General features: G+C 37.6%; 3 protein-coding genes across 6 annotated transcripts; 1 reads left to right on the top strand and 2 right to left on the bottom strand.

Annotated features, from left to right (window-relative positions):
- Positions 1–1,515: 1,515 nt before the first annotated feature.
- Positions 1,516–4,928, top strand: eif3i (eukaryotic translation initiation factor 3, subunit I). Its single transcript, XM_042776794.1, has 11 exons — positions 1,516–1,673; positions 1,941–2,033; positions 2,113–2,200; positions 2,361–2,426; positions 3,327–3,476; positions 3,562–3,689; positions 3,819–3,929; positions 4,015–4,104; positions 4,202–4,275; positions 4,425–4,517; positions 4,645–4,928. The coding sequence occupies exons 1-11, from the start codon at positions 1,671–1,673 to the stop codon at positions 4,724–4,726; spliced, it is 978 nt and encodes a 325-aa protein (XP_042632728.1). The 5' UTR covers positions 1,516–1,670; the 3' UTR covers positions 4,727–4,928.
- Positions 4,929–7,215: 2,287 nt separating this feature from the next.
- On the bottom strand, positions 7,216–12,437 carry LOC109057215 (probable histone deacetylase 1-B). Of its 4 annotated transcripts, none has more exons than XM_042776790.1 (14): positions 12,282–12,437; positions 11,389–11,501; positions 11,193–11,310; positions 11,007–11,081; positions 10,773–10,911; positions 10,152–10,293; positions 9,983–10,075; positions 9,764–9,872; positions 9,542–9,682; positions 9,349–9,457; positions 8,963–9,090; positions 8,622–8,780; positions 8,431–8,482; positions 7,216–7,941 (listed from the first exon to the last, which is right to left on the bottom strand). In XM_042776790.1, the coding sequence occupies exons 1-14, from the start codon at positions 12,331–12,333 to the stop codon at positions 7,914–7,916; spliced, it is 1,458 nt and encodes a 485-aa protein (XP_042632724.1). In that variant the 5' UTR covers positions 12,334–12,437; the 3' UTR covers positions 7,216–7,913. The 4 variants fall into 4 exon arrangements, with proteins under 4 accessions (XP_042632724.1, XP_042632725.1, XP_042632726.1 ...); XM_042776791.1 differs by having other exon boundaries at positions 8,431–8,479; XM_042776792.1 differs by having other exon boundaries at positions 8,634–8,780.
- A 6,795-nt stretch (positions 12,438–19,232) lies between these two features.
- On the bottom strand, positions 19,233–21,968 carry LOC122134618 (MARCKS-related protein 1-B). Its single transcript, XM_042776788.1, has 2 exons — positions 21,671–21,968; positions 19,233–20,536 (listed from the first exon to the last, which is right to left on the bottom strand). The coding sequence occupies exons 1-2, from the start codon at positions 21,755–21,757 to the stop codon at positions 20,000–20,002; spliced, it is 624 nt and encodes a 207-aa protein (XP_042632722.1). The 5' UTR covers positions 21,758–21,968; the 3' UTR covers positions 19,233–19,999.
- Positions 21,969–22,222: the final 254 nt, after the last annotated feature.

Here is a 22,222-nt window from a genome sequence, read left to right as displayed (position 1 = left end):
TATTGTTGATAAACTGATATATCAAACATGATGATAACGTAAACTAATAACTTTGCCTGCATGGTTGAGAAACAAAACTGAACTTTTAAAATAGTACATATTATTATTTAAGTAAAAATAAACGTTTATAATGTGTAAATTTAAGAATTTAATTATTAAGTATATACAGGTGCTGGTCATATTATTAGAATAACATCAAAAAGGTGATTTCACCAATTCCGTTCAAAAAGTGAAACTTGCGTATTATATTCATTCATTACACACAGACTGATATATTTCAAATGTTTATTTCTTTTATTTTTGATGATTATAACTGACAACTAAGGAAATTCCCAAATTCAGTATCTCAGAAAATTTTAATATTGTCCAAAAGACGACCACTGACACCTTGCACAAGGAGGGCAAGACACAAAAGGTCATTGCAAAAGAGGCTGGCTGTCCACAGAGCTCTGTGTCTAAGCACATTAATAGAGAGGCGAAGGGAAGGAAAAGATGTGGTAGAAAAAAGTGTACAAACAATAGGGATAACCCCGCACCCTGGAGAGGATTGTGAAACAAAACCAATTCAAAAATGTGGGGGAGATTCACAAAGAGTGGACTGCAGCTGGAGTCAGTGCTTCAAGAACCACTACGCACAGACGTATGCAAGACATGGGTTCCTGCTTCCTGCTGCTGACCAACTTTATGGAGATACAGATTTAATTTTCCAACAGGACTTGGCACCTGCACACAGTGCCAAAGCTTCCAGTACCTGGTATAAGGACCATGGTATCCCTGTTCTTAATTGGCCAGCCAACTCGCCTGAAAAGTCTACATAGAAAATCTATGGGGTATTGGGAAGAGGAAGATGCGATATGCCAGACCCAAGAATGCAGAAGAGCTGAAGGCCACTATCAGAGCAACCTGGGGCTCTCATAACACCTGAGCAGTGCCACAGACTGATCGACTCCATGCCACGCCGCATTGCTGCAGTAATTCAGGCAAAAGGAGCCCCAACTAAGTATTGAGTGCTGTACATACTCATACTTTTCATGTTCATACTTTTCAGTTGGCCAAGATTTCTAAAAAATCCTTTCTTTGTATTGGTCTTAAGTAATATTCTAATTTTCTGAGATACTGAATTTGGGATTTTCCTTAGTTGTCAGTTATAATCATCAAAAATAAAAGAAATAAACATTTGAAATGTATCAGTCTGTGTGTAATGAACGAATATACAAGTTTCACTTTTTGAATGGAATTAGTGAAATCAACTTTTTGATGATATTATATGACCAGCACCTGTATGTGGCAAGGTTTTTTTTTTTTCGTAAAGCTCAGTGAACTCGGTTTAACAGCACTCGATATTCGAGAGACTTAAATATAGAACTAAACAATAAACCTTTCATTTAACGTTACTGCCCATTCTAATAAAACTGACATGTTGGTTATGATGTCAGTTGTAAAACTAAAGATAATAAAAGCACCGTGTTCTTTTGTTGTTATTAAAGACCGGACCGTTCGAATAGTTTATTTGCTCGGCGGGGACCTGTTTTTATCTGCACAGGAAGTGAAATCCGTCTTTTCCGTTTATAACCGGGAGCAGTTGAGCACGCGTACCGCGCACTGTTTTTTTCCTACGGCAGGTTTAAATATAATTTCGGTTATATTCTGTCGATACAAAACCGGAGATAATGGTAAGCCTAGATAGATGTATTTTCTGAGCTATTAAATGAATTGCAGACACACCGGAAGTCTATTGACCGATGGTTTTTGTTAGCTAACAAATGCTAAATTTCAAAATCGGCGAAATATTAGATTGTAAAATGACATCAGTGACTGTATTGTGCCAATACCGGGAAAAAACACTTACAGCAATGCATACAATCTTGTGTAACTACAGTGACTTATACAATCGCTTGTCGAAAGAGCGTTAACGCACCCATGCTTCATGTTTCGCACAGAGACCCATTCTCCTCCAGGGCCATGAGAGGTCCATCACCCAAATCAAATACAACAGAGAAGGAGATCTCCTGTTCTCAGTAGCCAAGGATCCTGTAAGTGATGAACCACAAAGGAATTAGTAATCCCAGTCTGGTTTTGTTATTGTGTTTGACGTGTATATTGTCATCACAGATTGCGAATGTGTGGTACTCTGTGAATGGAGAACGGCTCGGCACTTATAATGGACACACAGGTGCCGTCTGGTGTGTGGATGTTGACTGTATCCTTTCTAAAAGATCTTCTGGACTTTTGGAGCAATGCTAAATCTCATTCATGTGTGTCTACTAAATCTATTAGGATATAAGTGTATTTTTCACCTGCACTCTTCTTTACTGTAAATCATTTGCTTTTGGAAAAGTTGTTCTTAACATGTTTCAAAGGGGACACTAAGAACGTATTGACGGGATCTGCTGATAACAGCTGCAGGCTCTGGGACTGTGAGACAGGTTGGTGGTTTAGTACAATATCAAATACACAAATACCTCTCTGTTCCTTTCTTGACAGATGGCAGATATTCCAACAAAAGGATACATTTATTAAAACTGTAAATAATTGCAATTGCTGATTATTTAAACCATTTGAATTCTTTCAAGAATTTAAACTTTTTGATGTGTTTTAGTATTAATATTTAACATTAAATATATTTTAGATCTTAATATTTTAAAATAAAACTTCAGTAGTGTACCATTCTTCTTTGCGATCAAACATTTGCTCATTTATTTACAACATATAATGAACAATTCAAAAAGAATTATAAAAGACTATTTATAGAGAATATGAACATTGTCAAAAATAACTCATTCACAAAAAACACATCAATTAGACTCATTTTGCCAGCATGGGTCACATTTTAAAATTGTCAATATTTTATTAATACATAATTAGACTGTTTTTAATTTTCTCAGTAATTTCAGCCATTTAATTTTTTTTTTTACAATCTCCAGACAGTAACACCACCTGCATTTTGTTTTTAAAATATTAATATTTAAAAATAATAATATTGTTCTATTTCTTTATACAATCCCACAATAAAAAAACAAACAAACAAACAAACAAAAAAACACCTAGACGTTAAAATATAAAGCCCTACCAAAAATATATATATATATGTGTGTGTGTCAAAGAAAAGGTGGGGCTTTTTGTATGAAATTTAGCATCATGTCTTTATTCTGTTTGTCTAGTGTTGTAAGTTGAGCTTTATTTCACAAACCACAAAAAAAACAAAGCAAAACAAAAAAAAAACCTACTATTTAATATCAGTCAACAAGCAGCATTTTACAAAATGTCAAACACACACCTTTAGTCTTCTTGAATGAATTAGAACTTCTGTGTGTTAACTTCTTCAGGAAAGCAGCTGGCTCTGGTGGAGACGAACTCGGCGGTGAGGACGTGTGGCTTTGACTTCAGTGGGAACATCATAATGTTTTCCACAGACAAGCAGATGGGCTACCAGTGTTTTCTTAACTATTTTGACCTGCGAGACCCCCAACAGATTGGTTAGCATTTGACCACTGGTGATTAAAGCAATATTGATGATGCATTCCTGGCAAAGGTATTTAATATTGTGTTTCTTTCCCACAGAGGACAACCAGCCATATCTGTCTTTGCCCTGCAGTGAGTCAAAGATCACCAGCGCTGTGTGGGGACCGCTGGGAGAGTTTGTGATTGCCGGTCATGAGAATGGAGAAATTAACCAGTACAGTGCTAAGGTTTGTGCCTTAAAATTGTAATAATATTTTACAGCATGACTTTTTACTGCATTTTCAATGCAGTCTTCAAAAACATTAAAATTCTTACAGATTTAAGAGATGTTGGTTGTTTAATGTGTGATTCTTCAGTCAGGGGAGATTCTGAAGACGACAAAGGAACACACCAAACAGATCAATGACATCCAGTCATCTGTGGATCTCACGATGGTCATCAGTGCCTCCAAAGACTGCACTGCCAAGGTCTGTGTTGAAAAGTGAATGGTAAACTGTGTCAGGAATGCTGCTGGCTTAGTCTGACTCACATATGGCTTCCTTCATTGTGCAGCTATTTGACTCCACAAACCTCGAACACATCAAAACCTTCAAGACAGAGCGACCTGTTAACTCCGCTGCTATCTCGCCCATCATGGACCATGTACGTCTTTGAAATCTACTGTAGTGTCTCCCATGCTGAACTTCAGTTCATTTGTGTTGTTTGTGTAACTTCATACTGTGCATACTGTGTTGCTCAGGTGGTGATGGGAGGTGGTCAGGAGGCCATGGAAGTCACAACCACCTCTACTAGGATCGGTAAATTCGAGGCCAGGTTAGTGTGTTTAACTGATTCACACACGTGTGGGAAATGTCATTTTCAGGCCTGGTAAAGTAATGGCAATTTAAAGAATCTTAAAATCATGAAAATGCATTGATCTGAAGAAAAAATAATCCTTATCAAGAATTGCCACACTCTTCTAGGTTTTTCCATGCAGCTTATGAAGAGGAGTTTGGCCGTGTGAAGGGACACTTCGGCCCCATTAACTGTGTGGCTTTCCACCCAGATGGGAAAAGGTCAGTTCCTGCATTTATATTTTCTTATAACATTTACTTTAATTCATCAGTCATGTAAAATTTGTTTTCAATATTTGTACTTCATAGTTTAATTAACCATCCATTACACACTCTTTTGCACCCACAGTTACAGCAGTGGAGGAGAGGATGGTTATGTCAGAATTCATTACTTTGATCCCCAGTATTTTGATTTTGAGCTCGAGGCATAATAACCAGTGACTATCAGCATTCCCATCATCCAGGACAGATCAGCATTTGAACACAACAGTAACACCTGATCGACTTCACTAGGCTGAACATGGAGATTGTGTGTTATACGGTCACCTTCATACAAATATTGCATTTAAAGCATTTGATCTGATATATAATTAATGAATGGAACATTCTGAATAAACTGGGGTTTGAGATAAAGTGGCCTGTTTTGTTACTGCTTGTCTTTTCACACTTTGGTGTCATCACTATTGAAATAGTAAAATGGATATGCTTGGTTTAACGAATACAAGTTGTTTTTTTTTCTACAATTAATCTAGGTTATGATATTGTTCATTGCACACATTAAAGGGATATTTCATCTAAAAATGAAAATGCTTTAACTCACCTGAATGTATTTTAGAGGAATGTATATACAGGTACATCTCAAAAAATTAGAATATCATGGAGAAGTTATTTATTTTTGTAATTTAATTCAAAAAAGCAAACTTTCTTATATTCTAGACTCATTGCACACAAACTGAAATATTTCAAGAGTTTTTTGTTTTAATTCTGATGGTTACGATTTACAAAGTAGGAAAATTACAAATTCAGTATCTCAAAAAATTAGAAAATTCCATTTTGAGTTTGATTAATTTTGAGTATAAATACTGGGTACCTCCTGGGCTAGTTTAGAACATGCAACCACAATTATGGGAAAGACTACTGACTTGACAATCGTCCAGAAGACGATCATCATAACCCTCCACAAGGAGGGTAAGCCACAGAAGGTCATTGCTGAAAGGGCTGGCTGTTCACAGAGTGCTGTATCAAAATATATTCATAGAAAGTTGACTGGAAGGAAAAAGTGTGGTAGGGAAAGGTGCACAAGCGACAGGGATGACCACAGCTTTGGGAAGATTGTCAGGAAAAGCTGATTCAAGAACTTAAGAGAGCTTCACAAGGAGTGGACTGAAGCCAGAGTCAGCGCATCAAGAGTCACCACACTCAGACATCTTCAGGAAATGGGCTACAGCTGTCACATTCCTAGAACCAAGCCACTCCTGAACCAGAAAACTTAAAAAGCATCTTACCTGGGGTAAAGAGAAAAAGAACTGGACTGTTGCTCAGTGGTTCACAGTCCTCTTCAGATAAAAGTAAATTTAGCATTTCATTTGGAAATCAAGGTCTAGGGTCTGGAGGAAAACTGGAAAGGCACAGAATCCAAGCTGCTTGAAGTCCAGTGTGAAGTTTCTGAAGTCAGTGATGATTTGGGTGCCATTTCATCAGCTGGTGTTGGTTCATTGTGTTTTATCAAGTCCAAAGTTAATGCAGCCATCTACCAGGAGATTTTGGAGCACCTTATGCTTCCATCTGCTGACAAGCTTTATGGAGATGCTGATTTCATTTTCAGCAGGACTTTATCACCTACCAACACTGCTAAAACAACTTCCAAGTGGTTTACTGACCATGATATTACTGTGCTTGATTGGCCAGCAAACTCAGCTGACCTGAACCTCACAGAGAATCTATGGGGTATTGTAAAGAGGAAGATAAGTAACATCTGAAAAACAATACAGAGGAGTTGAAGACCGCTATCAAAGAAACCTGGGCTTCAATAACGCCTCAGCCGTGCCACAGGCTGATCACCTTCATGCCACGCCGCATTGAAGCAATAATTCGTGCAAAAGGAGCTCCAACCAAGTATTGAGTGCATATTAAACCTGCTTTGGATATCTTGAAAATGTCTATTTTGTAAATCTTTTGTTTTGATTGATTGATTTTTGAGAAAACATTCAGATTTTTCATAACCATAAGAATTAAAACAAAAAAAAAAAAACTCTTGAAATATTTCAGTTTGTGTTCAGTGAATCTAGAATATAAGTTTTTTTGTTTTTTTTATTAAATTACAAAAAATAAAGAACTTTTTCATGATGACTTTTTCACTTTTTTTGAGATGTACCGGTATACATACATACATATATACACATATAAATACACACACACGCAGATTTGCTAGTGTTTGCAGTGAGATGTTCCTTCAGTCTTCCACAAAGACGCTTGCATGTTCTTTTGGGACACATGGTTAGGTCTTGGGTATCTTACATAACAGACACTGCCTCCTTGCAGCAGGACTATGGCACTATCACACAGGTGATCAGGAACCCTGGACCTTTTTCTTCCGTAAAAAGGTATCTTTAACATAACATTATAACTGCCTGCCACTGAAGGACTGTTCAAGTGCAAGAACAGTTCATGGTTAATTGAACAAGTGTGAAAAAAACAAAACAATTTAAACTTTTTTTCTGATAAAGACCCGCTTATTTGGACTTTACAAAATTATATTTTAAAATTTAGAAAAATGTTTATATGCACACACACACGGGGAACAATTTTTAACAGCATTTCTTTATCTTAATTGCTACTACACTAAATAGAACTACTGAAGACATGTGAAATATGAAGAAGAAATTGTGATTGTGCAAGATTAATGAAATCCACAAAAATGTCAGAAGTTTTTTTCTTTATTTACCAAAGTCATTGTTATAATAAGGACATTTCACAACCACTGAACTCTGGAACTCCAAACGGCTATATCTGGTCAGCCGTGGGACTGACGTGCTAGCGTAACCACAACAGAAAAGAGTCTGGAATCTAACAGCAATACAGCAAGCCTTTGCCATGCCCCACCAGCCAGGGGAAAGTTCAATACAGAGCCATCAAGACAGACATCTTTATAAAAACAAACATTTAACGCTTAAAAACGAGGTAAAGGATACCATACACAAACAGCATCCGCAGAGAAAACTGAATAAGAGCGGCCAATAAGTGTCTCAATCCATGATTTAATACAAATTCAAGGGGAGAGCTTCCCATGATGGGAGAGAAAAGATATGAGCTATCTCTGGTCCTGTTTCAGGTGCTAAATCGGTAAACAGTAACATAAGGATTAAAGGTGGGAGGCAAACAAACATGGTTTCAAAAGAGAAAAAAAGAAAAAATCTGTCATTTCACACTTGTAAATGTAAAAACTTTTATACCGCTTCATTAGATTACAAATAGTAAAACGAGTTTTACAAAATAATTTACAGTCCTTAGCTCAGGACTAGAGCTAACATCTAGCATGTGAATGTGTGTTTGACATTTGACAAGATGAGGGTGTATGACAAGAGGTTCATGCATCCGTGAAGACCACATGTCCTTTCCTCAGACTGTTTTTAGTTCTTCTTTTGGCCTGTAAATAAATAAAAAATTATATAGATAGAATTGTGGAAACCATGTTTTTTTTTTTTTTTTTTCAGAAAATGCTTTGAATAGAAAGTTCAAAAGAACAGAATTTATTTGAAAAAAAAAAAAAAAAAAAAAAAAAAAAAAAAAAAAAAAAATAAAAAACAAAAATAAATCATATATAAAACCATAAAAAACCAAAAAAAAAAAAAAAAAAAAAAAAAAAACCAAAAAAAAAAAAAAAAAAAAAAAAACACCTTTTAAATGGTACTGCGTTTACAAGTTAATATTTTAAAAGCTTCAAATTTCAACTAAATGCTTAGAAAACAGCTGTCAGGCTGAAAACAAAAACCCTTATAAAAATCAATGCAGCCTACTGAGTAGATTTAAAAAAAAAAAAAATTAATAAAGAACCACCTGCAATTTACAGTGAGGTTTATACAGCCAGAAAACTTGAGCACATATTTCATAATCCATGATGTGACAGATAGCTTACCCCTTTGTGTCCATTTTTTCTTCTGAAGCTTTCTCTTCTTCTTTGACATCTGCTATCAAATGAGAGGGACAAAGTGTCAATCTCACGTCTCTTAACTATAATACAGTGCTTTTACACAATTTGTGAACACAATCGGCCCAATGCATTCTCACAGAAGTTGTTCTTACTGAAGTGAAAGAAACTGGCTGTACCTGTTGGCTCACCTTTCTTCTCTTCTCCATCCTTCTCTTCTTCAGTCTTCACTCGCTTAGGCTTTTTGTAACTGGCTGCATTTCTCCGGCCGCCCTGTCCTTCGTCCTCAGAGTCCGAGAACTCCTCGTCGCAGGCTATCCGCTTGTCATGGGCACGGACTATAGATGAGAAAAACAACAAACAGTCACACTCTGTAGAACTCAGATCTCAAACTAAACTTATATGCGTCAGTATCAGTAAGCATTAAAAGGGTCCACAATGACAAGTCAAGGGGTTTCAATGTTTGGGAGTATGCAATTAAAGAAAAAGCTGCCAATAAGTGAATAAAGGCGGGACTCACTGGAGATGCGTTTGTCAGGGTCGTCCTCCTCGTCTCCGCTGTCTTCCTGAACAGCATCCTCCGGGATCGCCTGCATCTGAACCCCTGGGGCATGAGGCAACATCCGCAGATTCTCAAACAGACGCTGCCTGTATAGAAAAAGAGAGAGAGGAGACAGATACAAAATACTTAGAAGATTACCACTTCAATATACACCCTGCAGAGGTACAAAACTAACTTTTTACATGTTAAAATGAGCATTTCAGAGTAAAATTGGTTGTTTTTGTTTTGTAATATAAAATCCAGTATTTACAAACCCAGTCCAATCTACATTCATACATGGTTTAAAAACAGATGTGCCATTCAAGTTATTTTGAATTAAACGTGTGGCCCTTGATCCCACTTACTTGATCTTTTCCAGATAGTCATTTGTATTCTGATTGGTCATGTTGGAGGGGCTAATGTGAAGCTTGAAATCAGGTCCAAAATACTCAAAGTAGTCATTGTACGGGAGCTCTGACGGAACGAAACAAGTTAAATGGTGTTCACCACGGAGAGAACAAAACATGTGATAATCTAACACAATCAGGAGAGTCTCACCGTTGGGAATGGTGCTGTCCAGCGCTACAGCCGTCTCATAGGTCCAGCAGCGGGCCACGTTCCTGATGGTGTAGCCTCCGCCTCCCAGCATGAGCAGGGGCAGGTTAAAGCTCTTTATGTACTCCACACACTTAGCATGACCTGAGGAACACACAAGGGTTTGGTTAGACACAAACACAGTTCACTTTAGAGATGCTTGTGTGGTTTGATTATGTTTGACACCTTTGATGGTGAGGTTAAAGCAGCCCAACCGATCTCCAGACAGAGAGTCAGCACCACACTGGAGCACCACAGCACTGGGCTGGTACATCTCCATCACTTTAGCCATGATCTGCAGGACATTTAGAAACCGGAGATTTTCAAGACTCAAATTACACTGCAATTTAAGACAAACGTTTTGCCTTTTTTATTTTTTTTTTTACACTCAGTTTACAGACTTACAGGTTTGAATATGGCTTCATATGACTCATCATCAATACCATCTCTGAGCGGGTAATTCACTGCATAGTATTTTCCCTTCCCTGCACCAATATCCTGCAAAAAATAAAAACCTTTTAGGCTTCAAGCTCCTTTTTCCACCAAAAAAAGTTTTTAACTCGCAAGTGCTTACTCTGAGGTCTCCAGTACCCGGGAAATACTCTCCATACTTGTGGAAGGACACGGTCATGACACGATCTGTTGTGTAGAAAGCTTCCTCCACTCCATCCCCGTGATGAATATCAATGTCGATGTAAAGCACTCTTTGATGGTACCTAAAAAGATTTGAGGCCTTCGGTTAAAATGTCAAAGTGTGTGTTTTTTGTCTTTAAGTTATCACAAATGTTTCTTTAAGAGCCCGCCGATAAATTATATGAAATATAGACATTCCCAGTAAAAAGCTTGAATAATAACAAGGTTGTAATGGTTTTTTAACACTTCCTATTAATATTGAAAAACGCTATTGCTTGCTTAATATTTTGTGGAAACCATGATACACTACGGTTAGAAAATTTGCAGCAAAAACTGTTTTCAGCTTCGCATCAAAGAATAAAATTACATTTTAACACATTCCAGTTTTACTGTATTTTTGATCAAATAAATGCAGCACTGGTGAGCATAAGAGACTTATTTCAAAAACATCCAAAAAAACAATCTTAATAATCCCAAACTTTTGACTGGGAGTGTGTGTATAAATAATACCAAATTAATAAAAGTATAAAGTACATATTTTATTTTAAGTTAAAGAGCATACTTGAGCAGCTCCAGAATGGCGAGTACGATGTCGTTGACATAGCAGAATCCAGACGCCTCAGATTTCTTGGCATGATGAAGGCCTCCTGCCCAGTTAATGGCAATGTCTGTCTGCTGTTTGTTGAGTTTCACAGCCCCAGCTGAAAATTATTAGGATATACAGTTAGAAAAAAAATAAACATTTAATTGTACCAAACCATAAAAAGATTCTGTAAACTTTCTTAAATACACTTACCGACAGATCCACCTGTTGAGAGCTGACAGAACTCAAACAAGCCGTCAAAGACAGGACAATCCTCCCCTACGTTAACTGCAGAGACGATAAAACATGCTCACTGTCCAAAGTAAAGCAACTTGCTTCACAGTTAAAGACCTCATATTTGAACATCTTGATCAAAGAAAAAAAATATCATCAACTTACATCTCTGCATCTGCTTGCTGTACTCAGACATGTTGTCTGGGCGGATGGAAAAGAGGAACTTGATGTAATCGTCACTGTGATACTTGGTCATTTCTTCAGCATTGGCTTTATGAGGCCGCTAAACGTGCAAACAAGTGAAGAAGTCGGTTCAGCTGAATGAATAAATAATACAAAATAATGGATTCATTTCCCTTACATAAATTTCCATTTTCCTATACAGCCCATAGTTAAGTAGGAGGTTGTGGGTCATGCGGATTCTGTGGGGTTTCATGGGATGACCCTGGCCATAGTAGTAATTCCCAACATCCCCTGGGAAAGAAGGGAAATAATCATTATAAATACATAAAAATATACATATTAACAAAAATAAAAAAGACAGAATATTACTAGAGACACTTCAAGATGAACTATAAAAAAACTTTATAAAACTATCATGTAAAAAAAAAACTGAATTATTGCTTAGTTTATGGATAAATACATTTTTTGCAACAGGCCTTGAACTAGACCCGAGGCCAGCTGCATGGTTCAAACTGATCATTAATATACTGTTAATTACAACATGCTGTTCAAACTTGATTATTAGGGCAGACAAGTGCAAAAATCAGGAGAAACAGACCGCGCTGTAAAGTAGAGCATCATTCAGACACGCTCGGATGATAAGTTACTGCTGCTAACACTGAAGACATGAATAAAAGCGCGAGCTCAATTCATCCCAACTCCTACGGTCCATAACGTGAAGCTAGTTTAATCGAGGTTATATGCGGGAGATAAAGAATACTCGTGGTAAAGTGTGCGCAGATATACTGCACTTGCATAAAATATAAACAGAAAATAAAATAAAAAAAGTGTTTGAATTGTGCTGGTGTTATCTCCATGCTGTGGTCTTGATGCTAACAGTGAATAAGAAGAACAACAGGATGAAGCGCAGCTAGCACGCTAAGCTAGCACTAGCATTAGCGCCGTGCGGCTAACAATTAGGCTGCACTCAGGAACTTAAGCGTTATGTGGAATTTATCCAAAGCAGACCCTGCGTTTCATTTCTCTGACAATAACAGCTCGATATAACGCCGGTAAAAATGCCATTCTTACCGTCATAATAATAGCAAACTTTCTTCTTTGTTCCTTGAGAACTCAGCGCCATTTTACCCTCCAATAAGAGCCTGCGCCTGTCAGGCTTTCTGTGCACTGAGGAACTTCAATAGCAGCTTGTCTCGGTGAGCTTTGAGCCAATCACAGTTCAGATTCCACCAAAGAGGGCGTTGCTACTGCGTGCCTCCACCAATAATTGTAATCAAGTATTTAGGTTTAGTTCCATTTACTTCACAGCTGTTTAAACGTCCGCCAATATACATATAGACCGAAAATAAAACAATCACGAAAAAACAAATACTTTGTAAAAAGGAAAATTTAAAAGAGAGAAAGAAGACTTAGGGAGAATCAATAGGCCTACATTATAAATAATTTACTGCCGTTGTGTGAATAATTTGTAATTATGTTATCCATAAAATGTAACTGTAATCTGATTGGCATTTTTAAAAAAATAAAATAATCTAATTACAAGTACATTTTTGGAATCTGACTACATTATCCAGATTACAGTTAGCTACTACCCAGCAATGGTAGATACTTACTAGTCTAAACCTAATTTCAAATTACATGATACAAATTGTAGTTAGTAGCGTAATCCATTAGATAAGACATTTAAGGTAATGTATTCTGAATACTTTTTGATTACTTTTGACATAATTTATCACATAGATTTGAATGGGACTGATATAACATTAGGAGAAAGAATATATATATTATTTGTTAATATTCATTAAACATTACATTACATTAGGATTTTCCAAACTGGGGTCTCTGAAGCAGTTGCAGGGCCTCAAGATTTGATGAAAAGCTTACATTTTATACACACACACACACACACACACACACACACACACACACACACACACACACACACACACACACACACACACACACACACACACACACACACACACACAAACTTTTTACACTAAATTAACACAATCAATATTAAACCAATTGAACACTAAAAATGTTACATATTTCATTTGTTTAGCTGGATGTCAATGTGACAGTTAACTAGGTTTAAAAAATAGGTTTGATTTTTTTTTTTTTTTTTTTTTTTTTTGAGACTTAATAATTAGTGAAAGTCACTGGATATGTTGATTTCTAGCTATACATAATTTCAGTAACTTGCATAATTATTCATCTAATACAATCTAATTGACTGAGTGGTGCTTTTGTCCCAAAATTCAGAAGCATGGATTGCATTTATATGGTTTATATTTATACAAATTACATAATGAATGCCATCCATGTGTGGTAACAGATCAGACCTGGTATAAACAGTCTAAATGTTATCACAAAAGTGCATTTGTGAACATTTGTTTTTGGAACAGAATACAATACCAATTCACAAAACTACAAAAATAACTTCAGTCTGGCATCCATGTGTGGATTTAACTGATTTTGTACAATGTAATGTGTTACAAAAAGTAATATAATAAAACCAATATCATACAACATTAATCATATTAAAATCATATTAAAAGCTACCCTAAAATGTTTTTTTTTTTTAGAATTTGAACATAGACATATCAGTATACTATCAGATATATTTTTCAATTATATAATTCAGTTATTTTAGAGTGAATTCAGCCGGATTATGCATAGGGTTCATTAACAGAGTAGAGGAATAAAGTGCCAAAAAGCAAGGAGAGAGGGTTAAATGTTTTAATGTTGACTTAACACACATATGACAGAAATGTTTGTCAGAATAGAGATGCAATAAAACACACAGAAACCCAAGACTATGTGCATTAAATATTTCTAAACATTTGCACTTGTGCTGCTCAATGTTGCAAGTGTGACTGTAGTACTACAATTCAACACATGATGGCGCCATATGTTTATATCTGATCCCCAATCCCCAGCGATAAATCTGTTGCCATTACCATCTAGACACAGATATATATATATATATACGTAAAATGTAACGGTTATCTATTCAAGAACGTGTAAGAAAAAAACTGCACAGTAAACCAATTAACTCATTAATTTACACTTCTACTTTCGTAAATCAATCGGTCTATCATCAGATGCCTCCATACCATACCTTCCTAAAAATTCTTCAGAAGGCAATTTTGAATTTTTTTTGTAAGAAAAATGCAATTTAATTCATTCAGCTGATTTGGACATCATTAATGAACAAGCAAAATCTTCAAACAAAATCGTCTGAGCCTTAATGAACCTCGAATGCAATGTGAAGCATAATAAAATAGAAAGATATTATTGATTATTTAATTAGATATTTTGACTAGTCTACTAAACTGTGAGTTTTTGTCATTTCTGAGGGGAATTGGGCTTTTCCTTTGGTACCCCAGTCTTATATTAAGGTATTTTTATTTGAAGTGAAGTAAATTTCATTGATTATAATAATATAATGTGTATTATATACAGTATACTCTATGTAAACACTGCCACATTTCTGACTGGGTTTCAGTGTGGCTTGTTGCAATGTATCTGCCGTAAAGTATGAATAGGATGTTTTATTTTTTCCCAAGTGGATTCATTTTACATGTCTAAATGTATATAAAGTGGCTTATGAGTGGCATGTGCAAAAACATTAATATGTTCTAAACATATGAAATATAAATATGAAATTGATGCCACTTCCTGTTTGTTGCTGTCGCATGTTTTGAGTTTGAGCTCCGTCAAGTTAATTCTTTATCATCAATTTTTTTTTATCTTAAAATAAATTTTACACACCATCATTTTCATTTCTATAAAGTGTGAATATATCCCCTATCGTATTCTACAACAAAAACAATCAAACCACCTTGTTATCACTAGTTTTATTTTGATTTCCCGAGCACGCTATTAGCTTATAGCCCATTAGCATCACCAGCGTGGTTGCCGCTAATCTTGCTCACATTACCAATACTCTATTCACACACATTACCAATGTTTTACTCACTGCTACTTGCATTAATGGCAGGTATGTGTCTACCATTGAGTGCAGGTGAGGACACGTTCTGGAGGCCGTGGAGAAGTAGATCCGTGACCTGGTGGAGAAGCAGGCCCAGCTGAGAGAGCGGAGAGTCGCGCTGACACATCCCGGGCTGACGATCAGTCCGGGGTAAGTATACAGCGCGCTGTTGACTCTCCCACCACCTCTACTCTACAGAAACTGCTCTTTCTTAATAATAGGACATTTTTTCTGGGAGCGTCCTAGGCATTTTCGCGATGATGGACTGCACCCCAGCAGAGTCGGAGCAGAACTCCTGTCGGACAACATCTCCAGGACGCTACACTCCATATGAGTTAGCCAATTCTCAAATAACTGCTATGATGGCTTTTGCTCTACCCGACAGTACTTGTGCTGTCCAATCTATATAGACTGTATCTGTTCCCTGAATAGTGAAGTCAAGATATAAATTTAATGCAGGATCTAAAAAAAATCTGATCATGATTAAACCAGAAAAGCGCTAAAAAATTAAACAAAAACAACTTTTGAAGTTTGGCCTAAACATTAGATCACTCGCACTCAAAGCAGTTATTGTAAATGAAATGATCACAGATAATAGTTTTGATGTACTCTGCTTGACTGAAACCTAGCTCAAACCAAATGATTATATTGGTCTAAATGAGTCTACTCCACCAAACTACTGTTATAAACATGAGCCCCGTCAGACTGGTCATGGGGGAGGTGTTGCAACAATATATAGTGATATTCTCAGTGTTACTCAGAAAACAGGGTTTAGGTTTAACTCATTTGAAATACTTCTGCTTAATGTTTCATTGTCAGATATGCAAAAGAAATCATATCTCTTGCTCTGGCTACTGTGTATAGTCCGCCAGTACCGTATACAGATTTCCTAAAAGAATTAGCAGATTTCCTCTCAGACCTGTTGGTTACTGTTAAAGCGATAATTGTCAAAGATTTTAACACTCACGTTGATAATACAAATGATGTATTAGGACTTGCGTTTACTAACTTATTACACTGTTTTGGAGTAAAGCAAAATGTCACTGGTTCCACTCATCGTTTTAATCATACGCTAGATTTAATTATATCGCATGGAATCGATCTTAATGATATAGATATTGTACCTCAAAGGGATGATGTTACTATTTCCTTGTATCGTGCATTATGCGTATTACTGATATTAACTATATGACTCCGCATTATCATCCAGGAAAAACTATTGTTCCAACCACTAAAGATAGACTCAGAAATAACCTGCCTGATTTATCTCAGCTGCTCTGTGTACCCATAAATACACATGAACTAGATGAAATGACTAGCAACATGGGCACTAATACATTAGACGCTGTTTCCCCCATCAAATTGAAAAAGGTTAGAGGAAAAACATACCGTGCCATGGTACAACAGTAATACCAATTCTCTTAAGAAAGAAACTCATAATCTTGAGTGCAAATGGAGAAAAACTTGGAAGTTTTTAGAATTGCATGAAAAAACAAAACAAAACAAACAAACAAACCAAAAAACAGTATGTCCAACTATAGCAGGCTCTAAAAGCTGCCAGGGCCGAGCATATAGAAAATAACCAAAAGCCACCCGATCTAAATATTCCCTCACAGTTTATAGAAATTACTTTATGAATTTCTTCACTGATAAAATAGATAGCATCAGAAATACAATAACAAATGTAGATTCTACAGCGTCTTGTAATTCGTGGGAAGTCGTGACCTAATGGTTAGAGAGTTTGACTCCTGACCCTAAGGTTGTAGGTTCGAATCTCGGGTCTGGCAATACCACGACTGAGGTGCCCTTGAGCAAGACATCGAACCCCCAACTGCTCCCCGGGCGCCGCAGCATAAATGGCTGCCCACTGCTCCGGGTGTGTGTTCACTGCTGTGTGTGTGTTCACTGCTGTGTGTGTGCACTTTGGATGGGTTAAATGCAGAGCATGAATTCTGAGTATGGGTCACCATACATGGCTGTATGTCACGTCACTTTTTTTTCTCATTTTTTTTTCAGCTTCATTCATCGCACCCAAAGAAAAACCACAGTGCTTTATAACAATAGGACAGGAAGAGCTAAATAAACTTATCAATGCTTCTAAACAAACATGTTTATCTCTATGAAGAATTTCAGTCGGGTTTCAGGCCCCATCATAGCACAGAAACTGCACTTGTTAAAATTACAAATGACTTGCTTCTTGCGTCAGACCGAGGCTGCATCTCATTGCTAGTTTTACTTGATCTTAGTGCTGCGTTGGACACCATAGATCACAACATACTCATAGATAGATTACAAAACTATACAGGTATCCAAGGGCAGGCTTTAAGATGGTTTAGATCCTACCTGTCCGATCGCTAGCACTTTGTTTATTTAAATGGGGAGTCATCTCAGTTATCACCAGTAAAGTGCCTAGGTGCCTAGGTCCTCTGCTATTTTCAATATACATGTTGCCCCTTAGTAATATTATTAGAAAATATGGGATTAGTTTCCACTGTTATGCCGGTGATACTCAACAATATATCTCAACGAGACCAGATGAAACTTCTAAATTATCTAAGCACGTGGTTCCCAATCCTTGTGCTGGAGAACCCCCAACACTGCATGTTTTTGGTGTCTCTCTTATCTGACACACACATTTGAGGTCTTGGAGTCTTTGCTAATGAGTTGAATCAGGTTTGTTTGAATAGGGAGACATCTAAAATGTGCAGTGTCTGGGGTTCTCCAGGATCAGGATTGGGAAACACTGATCTGAGCTAACAGAGTGTGTTAAAAATGTAAAAGATTGGATGACCAATAATTTTCTCCTGTTGAATTCGGATAAGACAGAGATATTACTTATTGGACCAAAAAACAGTACACAGAATCTCTTGGATTACAATTTGCAACTAGACAGATGTACTGTTACTTCCTCTACAGTCAAAAATCCGGGTGTGATATTAGACAGCAACTTGTCTTTTGAAAATCATATTTCCCATGTTACAAAAACAGCATTCTTCCATCTTAGAAACATTGCCAAGCTACGGAACATGTGACCTGTTTCTGATGCAGAAAAGCTAGTTCATGCATTCATGACCTCTAGACTGGACTATTGTAATGCACTGCTAGGTGGTTGTCCTGCATCTTCAATAAACAAGCTACAGATAGTCCAAAATGCAGCGGCTAGAATCCTTACCAGGTCAAGAAAATATGATCATATTACCCCAATCCTACAGTCTCCGCACTTGTTACCTATTAAGTTCTGTATCAGTTACAAATTAGTTACTTACTTTTAAGGCCCTTAATGGTTTAGCTCCTGCGTACCTAACTAGTCTTCTACCAACTCTTATCACAAAACGCTGGACTTTTGGTAGTACCTAGGATAGCAAAGTCCACTAAAGGTGGAGCTTTTTCACATTTGGCTCCCAAACTCTGGAATAGCCTTCCTGATAATGTTCGGGGTTCAGACACACTTTCTCTATTTAAATCTAGAATAAAGACACATCTCTTTGGCTGAGCATTCAAATAATGCATCTCATAACCTTGTACTGCATTTATATCTGATCAAATGCACATTATTATTCTTTAGCTTGGGTTAAACAAATCAATTTTGCTTGGTTGGAACAGCAGCTATGCTAATTATGTCTCTATTTGTTTCTCTGTTTCTGCCACAGGATTGACACGAGCTTCAGTCTGGATCCAGAACACCGGAGAAGAGATGATGCCAATCCTGAAACAACATAAACTACCAATTTTTGCTACAAGGTTGATTGCAACATACAATCATTGCTGTTAATAGTGTTCGTCGTCTGTTTGATTACCTTTTTAATTGATTTTTCCATACATTTCTGCCATATGTACATTAACTGACATAGTCATCACTGATAAACTACTAAATATATTCTAGAAACTGAATTTTCTGTAAAGCTGCTTTGCACTGATTTGTATCATGAAAAGTTCTATACAAATAAACTTGAATTTAATTGAATTCTGGGGGGCTTTACCTTGGAAAGCATCCACTGTGAAGAAGGACAAACACAAAGTGAGCATTTGTAGGTAACCAACATTTATTTACCATTATCAACTTTACAATAAAACCAGTAACATCTTTAAACATTAGCAAAATAAAGAACAAAATTGGTCAAATGTATTTACAGAGACCAAAAAGCAGATCAAGGCTCACATTTAACACATAACAACTCTGCTTCTTTTAAAACTTCAAATGTGAACATAGCAAGCTCAAATGTGTTTTTATTTAGTTTTTTTTTGTTTTTTAAAGCCAAGATGAAAATTAAAATGCGATTTCAAACAAACGAGACAAAGCCTTCTGGATATTTAAAATGGTTCTCTATACACCACAAAATACTTAAATTTGGGTTAAAATATAGGAATGTAGAAAGTTGGCAAGTCTTTTTCGATTTCCTTTTTTTTTAACAGTCATTATATGTGGTGATGTTGATCTTGCACAATTCATTGGTAAAGTTGCATCTATTCTGTGGTGGGCTTGAAAGATGCTCCTCCTTGATCCCATCCTCAACTCACTCTTGCGTTGACATCCCGCTTCCAAGAGGTTTCGGCCTTCGCTCGGAAATTCCACATCTTTGAGCCATTATCAGGGAAGTGAACTAGTGAATCTAGTCTGTCATTTGTTGTTAATCTTGAAGAAAGTGGCACGAGGAGTCTTTTTTCACATACATGTGTATATATACATATACATATATCCATGTATATATACATATGTATACATATACACATATATATAAATATAGATTTTTTTCTTGGAAAAACAGTTCACAAAGTCCTTTGTGAAGTACAATCACTCCTTCTGTTCGGATGGTGCAGGTGTTGAGCTGGTCTCCTCTGTTGGTTTTGTGGGCTCTGCAGCAGGTGCAGCAGCCTCTTCCTTGGGGGCAGCAGGTTCCTCAGCCTTGGCAGCGGGTTCCTCGGCCTTGGGGGTCTCTGCAGGGGCGGGTGTCTCCTCAGCCTTGGCCTCCTCCTCTTTCTTCTCCTCAGCGGCCGCCCCGTTCTCCTCCGGCTTCTCTTCGGCGGCCGGAGCGGCATCAGCGGCAGCCTCTTCCTTCACCTCGGCGCTCTTCTTGTTCTTCTTCAGCGAGATGCCTTTGAATTTGAAGGAGTTCTTCAGGGAGAACTTCTTCTTCTTCTTTTTGGGGGTCTCCTTGGTGGCCTCGCCTTCAGGTTTGGCAGCCTCTCCCTCGGCGGCGGGTGCGGGCTCGATGGCATCACCGGCTCCAGCCTCAGATTCCTTGGCTGCCTCCGCAGAACCGTTGGTGGTGGCGGCGTCTCCCTCTGCCTTGGCAGAGACGTCACCATTGGTCTTAACGTGGCCGTTCTCCTGAGAAAGGAAAATTAAATTGTCAGTTTAATAATGCTGCACAAACGAATATAGATAAATATTTACTACGGGTCTACTATATATGTAGCAGGGCATTCCTTGAATCGTCGACGGACACATCAGTGACTCGTCACGTAAATAATGCATGTCTTCGAGGTGACGCCTTGCAGTAGCGCGCACCGCCGAGCGAGGGCGCTAGAGCCGCACACAACGCACACAATGCCAACCGAAGACGACAGCTTTGGAACAAAAGACTGAGATCGAAAAAATTTCATTGAGCTTCATTCACTATTTACTCATCGACGATAGAATAACTACAAACGTCGAATTAAATAAGTGACTTGAAATATAAGTACAGTCATTGATAAGAATGGGTTTTAGTCACGTATTACCCCAAAAGCTTGACCAAATGTGGACTCTCGTCTGAGTGTCTAGACTTTAAAGCCCGAGCGTCTGCAAATTAAGACTCCTAGAGATTCACACACACACAAAAAGCTCAATCCGATATAATATCATACAATATTTAGAATGTAAAGAATTAAAAAAATAATAATAATAAATAAATAATAAACTAAACAAAAACATAATATATGTACCCATTTAAATATACGAAATACTATGATAAATATAATAAAAAAGGAAAATGATTTAAAAACACTACACTGTATTCTCAAATACCAATTACAACCAAATTTTCCAAATTGATCGCAACCCCCTGCTGTTAACTCATGCATAGTGAATACGTGCAGCATCCTCCTACAAGGGGATTGAATGGAGATCGCATGGTAACAACACCGACCGTCTCCAAGCGCTAGAAACAGACTTGAAAGACCAAAATAAATCGTGAACAAGCAGGACAAAAGCATCCGTTTTTCAGCGCGAGACAGTAAACCGTGTCTGATCAGCCTAATGCAATTTGCGTAATGAAATCGTTCGATTTTTTTCCGCGTGCCACGAGACATGAAATAATAAATAAGACCATGCATGAATGGCAAACTAATATTTCCTTCTTTTTCCACGAGAAATCGCCGTCTTCTCTCTGTTTCATCGCACTCAGCGCGATGGTTAAATCGCAACTCTCGCTGAAGCACTTGTTGGTCAGATGTGGGTGTGTCGCAGATGGAGATGAATTACCTGTCCGTTAGTCTTGACGGCAGCCGGGTCAGCTTCGGCGGCTTTCCCCTCCACAGCCACTCCTCCCTTAGATGCCTGGGATCCCATTATGCTTAATGTGGTTTTAAAGTAAATTAAAAAGAACTCAAATTCAGGTAGGTGGGGAAAAAAATTAATCCAGACCAACGGGCGTAGCGTGCATCCAAAGGCGCGAGGAAAGTGTGATTTCTGTTTTCCCTTTAATAAGGAAACCTTGAGATGATCCACTCCAGCCTTGCACCCGTGAGCGTCGAGGGCGACCTACTACTACCAGTCCTAGTGTACAGCGCTTCAAGATAACCAAAGCCCCGCCCATGGGCGTGCCTCAGTCAAGTCAACCAATCTGAAACACGCCCCGCCCACTTATTTTACAGTCCACGTCCCACCTCTTTGGACTTCGCATTAGGTCCAAAGAAATAAAAAATGGCACCAGACTGGAAAGAAGATGGAACCGACAGGGTGACTTGTTGAATTCTCTGGTTACTGAGAGCAATGGGGCTTCAGTTTAATTGAACCCATTGAACTACACTCTAA

The sequence above is a fragment of the Cyprinus carpio genome, chromosome A19 (genome assembly GCF_018340385.1).
Source record: "Cyprinus carpio isolate SPL01 chromosome A19, ASM1834038v1, whole genome shotgun sequence".
NCBI classification, from domain to species: Eukaryota; Metazoa; Chordata; class Actinopteri; order Cypriniformes; family Cyprinidae; genus Cyprinus; species Cyprinus carpio.
This window is presented reverse-complemented; position numbering and strand designations above follow the sequence as displayed.

Bases quoted from the DNA above. Each gene is read 5' to 3' on its own strand.
- eif3i (XM_042776794.1), top strand. The intron at 2,201-2,360 runs GTATCCTTTCTA...CATGTTTCAAAG, and splicing joins CTGGTGTGTGGATGTTGACT to GGGACACTAAGAACGTATTG. The intron at 3,690-3,818 runs GTTTGTGCCTTA...GTGATTCTTCAG, and splicing joins TTAACCAGTACAGTGCTAAG to TCAGGGGAGATTCTGAAGAC.
- LOC109057215 (XM_042776790.1), bottom strand. From the start codon at position 12,333: ATGGCGCTGAGTTCTCAAGGAACAAAGAAGAAAGTTTGCTATTATTAT. The intron at 11,082-11,192 runs GTAAGTTGATGA...TCGTCTCTGCAG, and splicing joins CAGCAAGCAGATGCAGAGAT to TTAACGTAGGGGAGGATTGT. The intron at 9,683-9,763 runs GTGTCAAACATA...TGTGTTCCTCAG, and splicing joins CTTTAACCTCACCATCAAAG to GTCATGCTAAGTGTGTGGAG.
- LOC122134618 (XM_042776788.1), bottom strand. From the start codon at position 21,757: ATGGGATCCCAGGCATCTAAGGGAGGAGTGGCTGTGGAGGGGAAAGCC. The intron at 20,537-21,670 runs GTAATTCATCTC...TTCCTTTCTCAG, and splicing joins CCGTCAAGACTAACGGACAG to GAGAACGGCCACGTTAAGAC.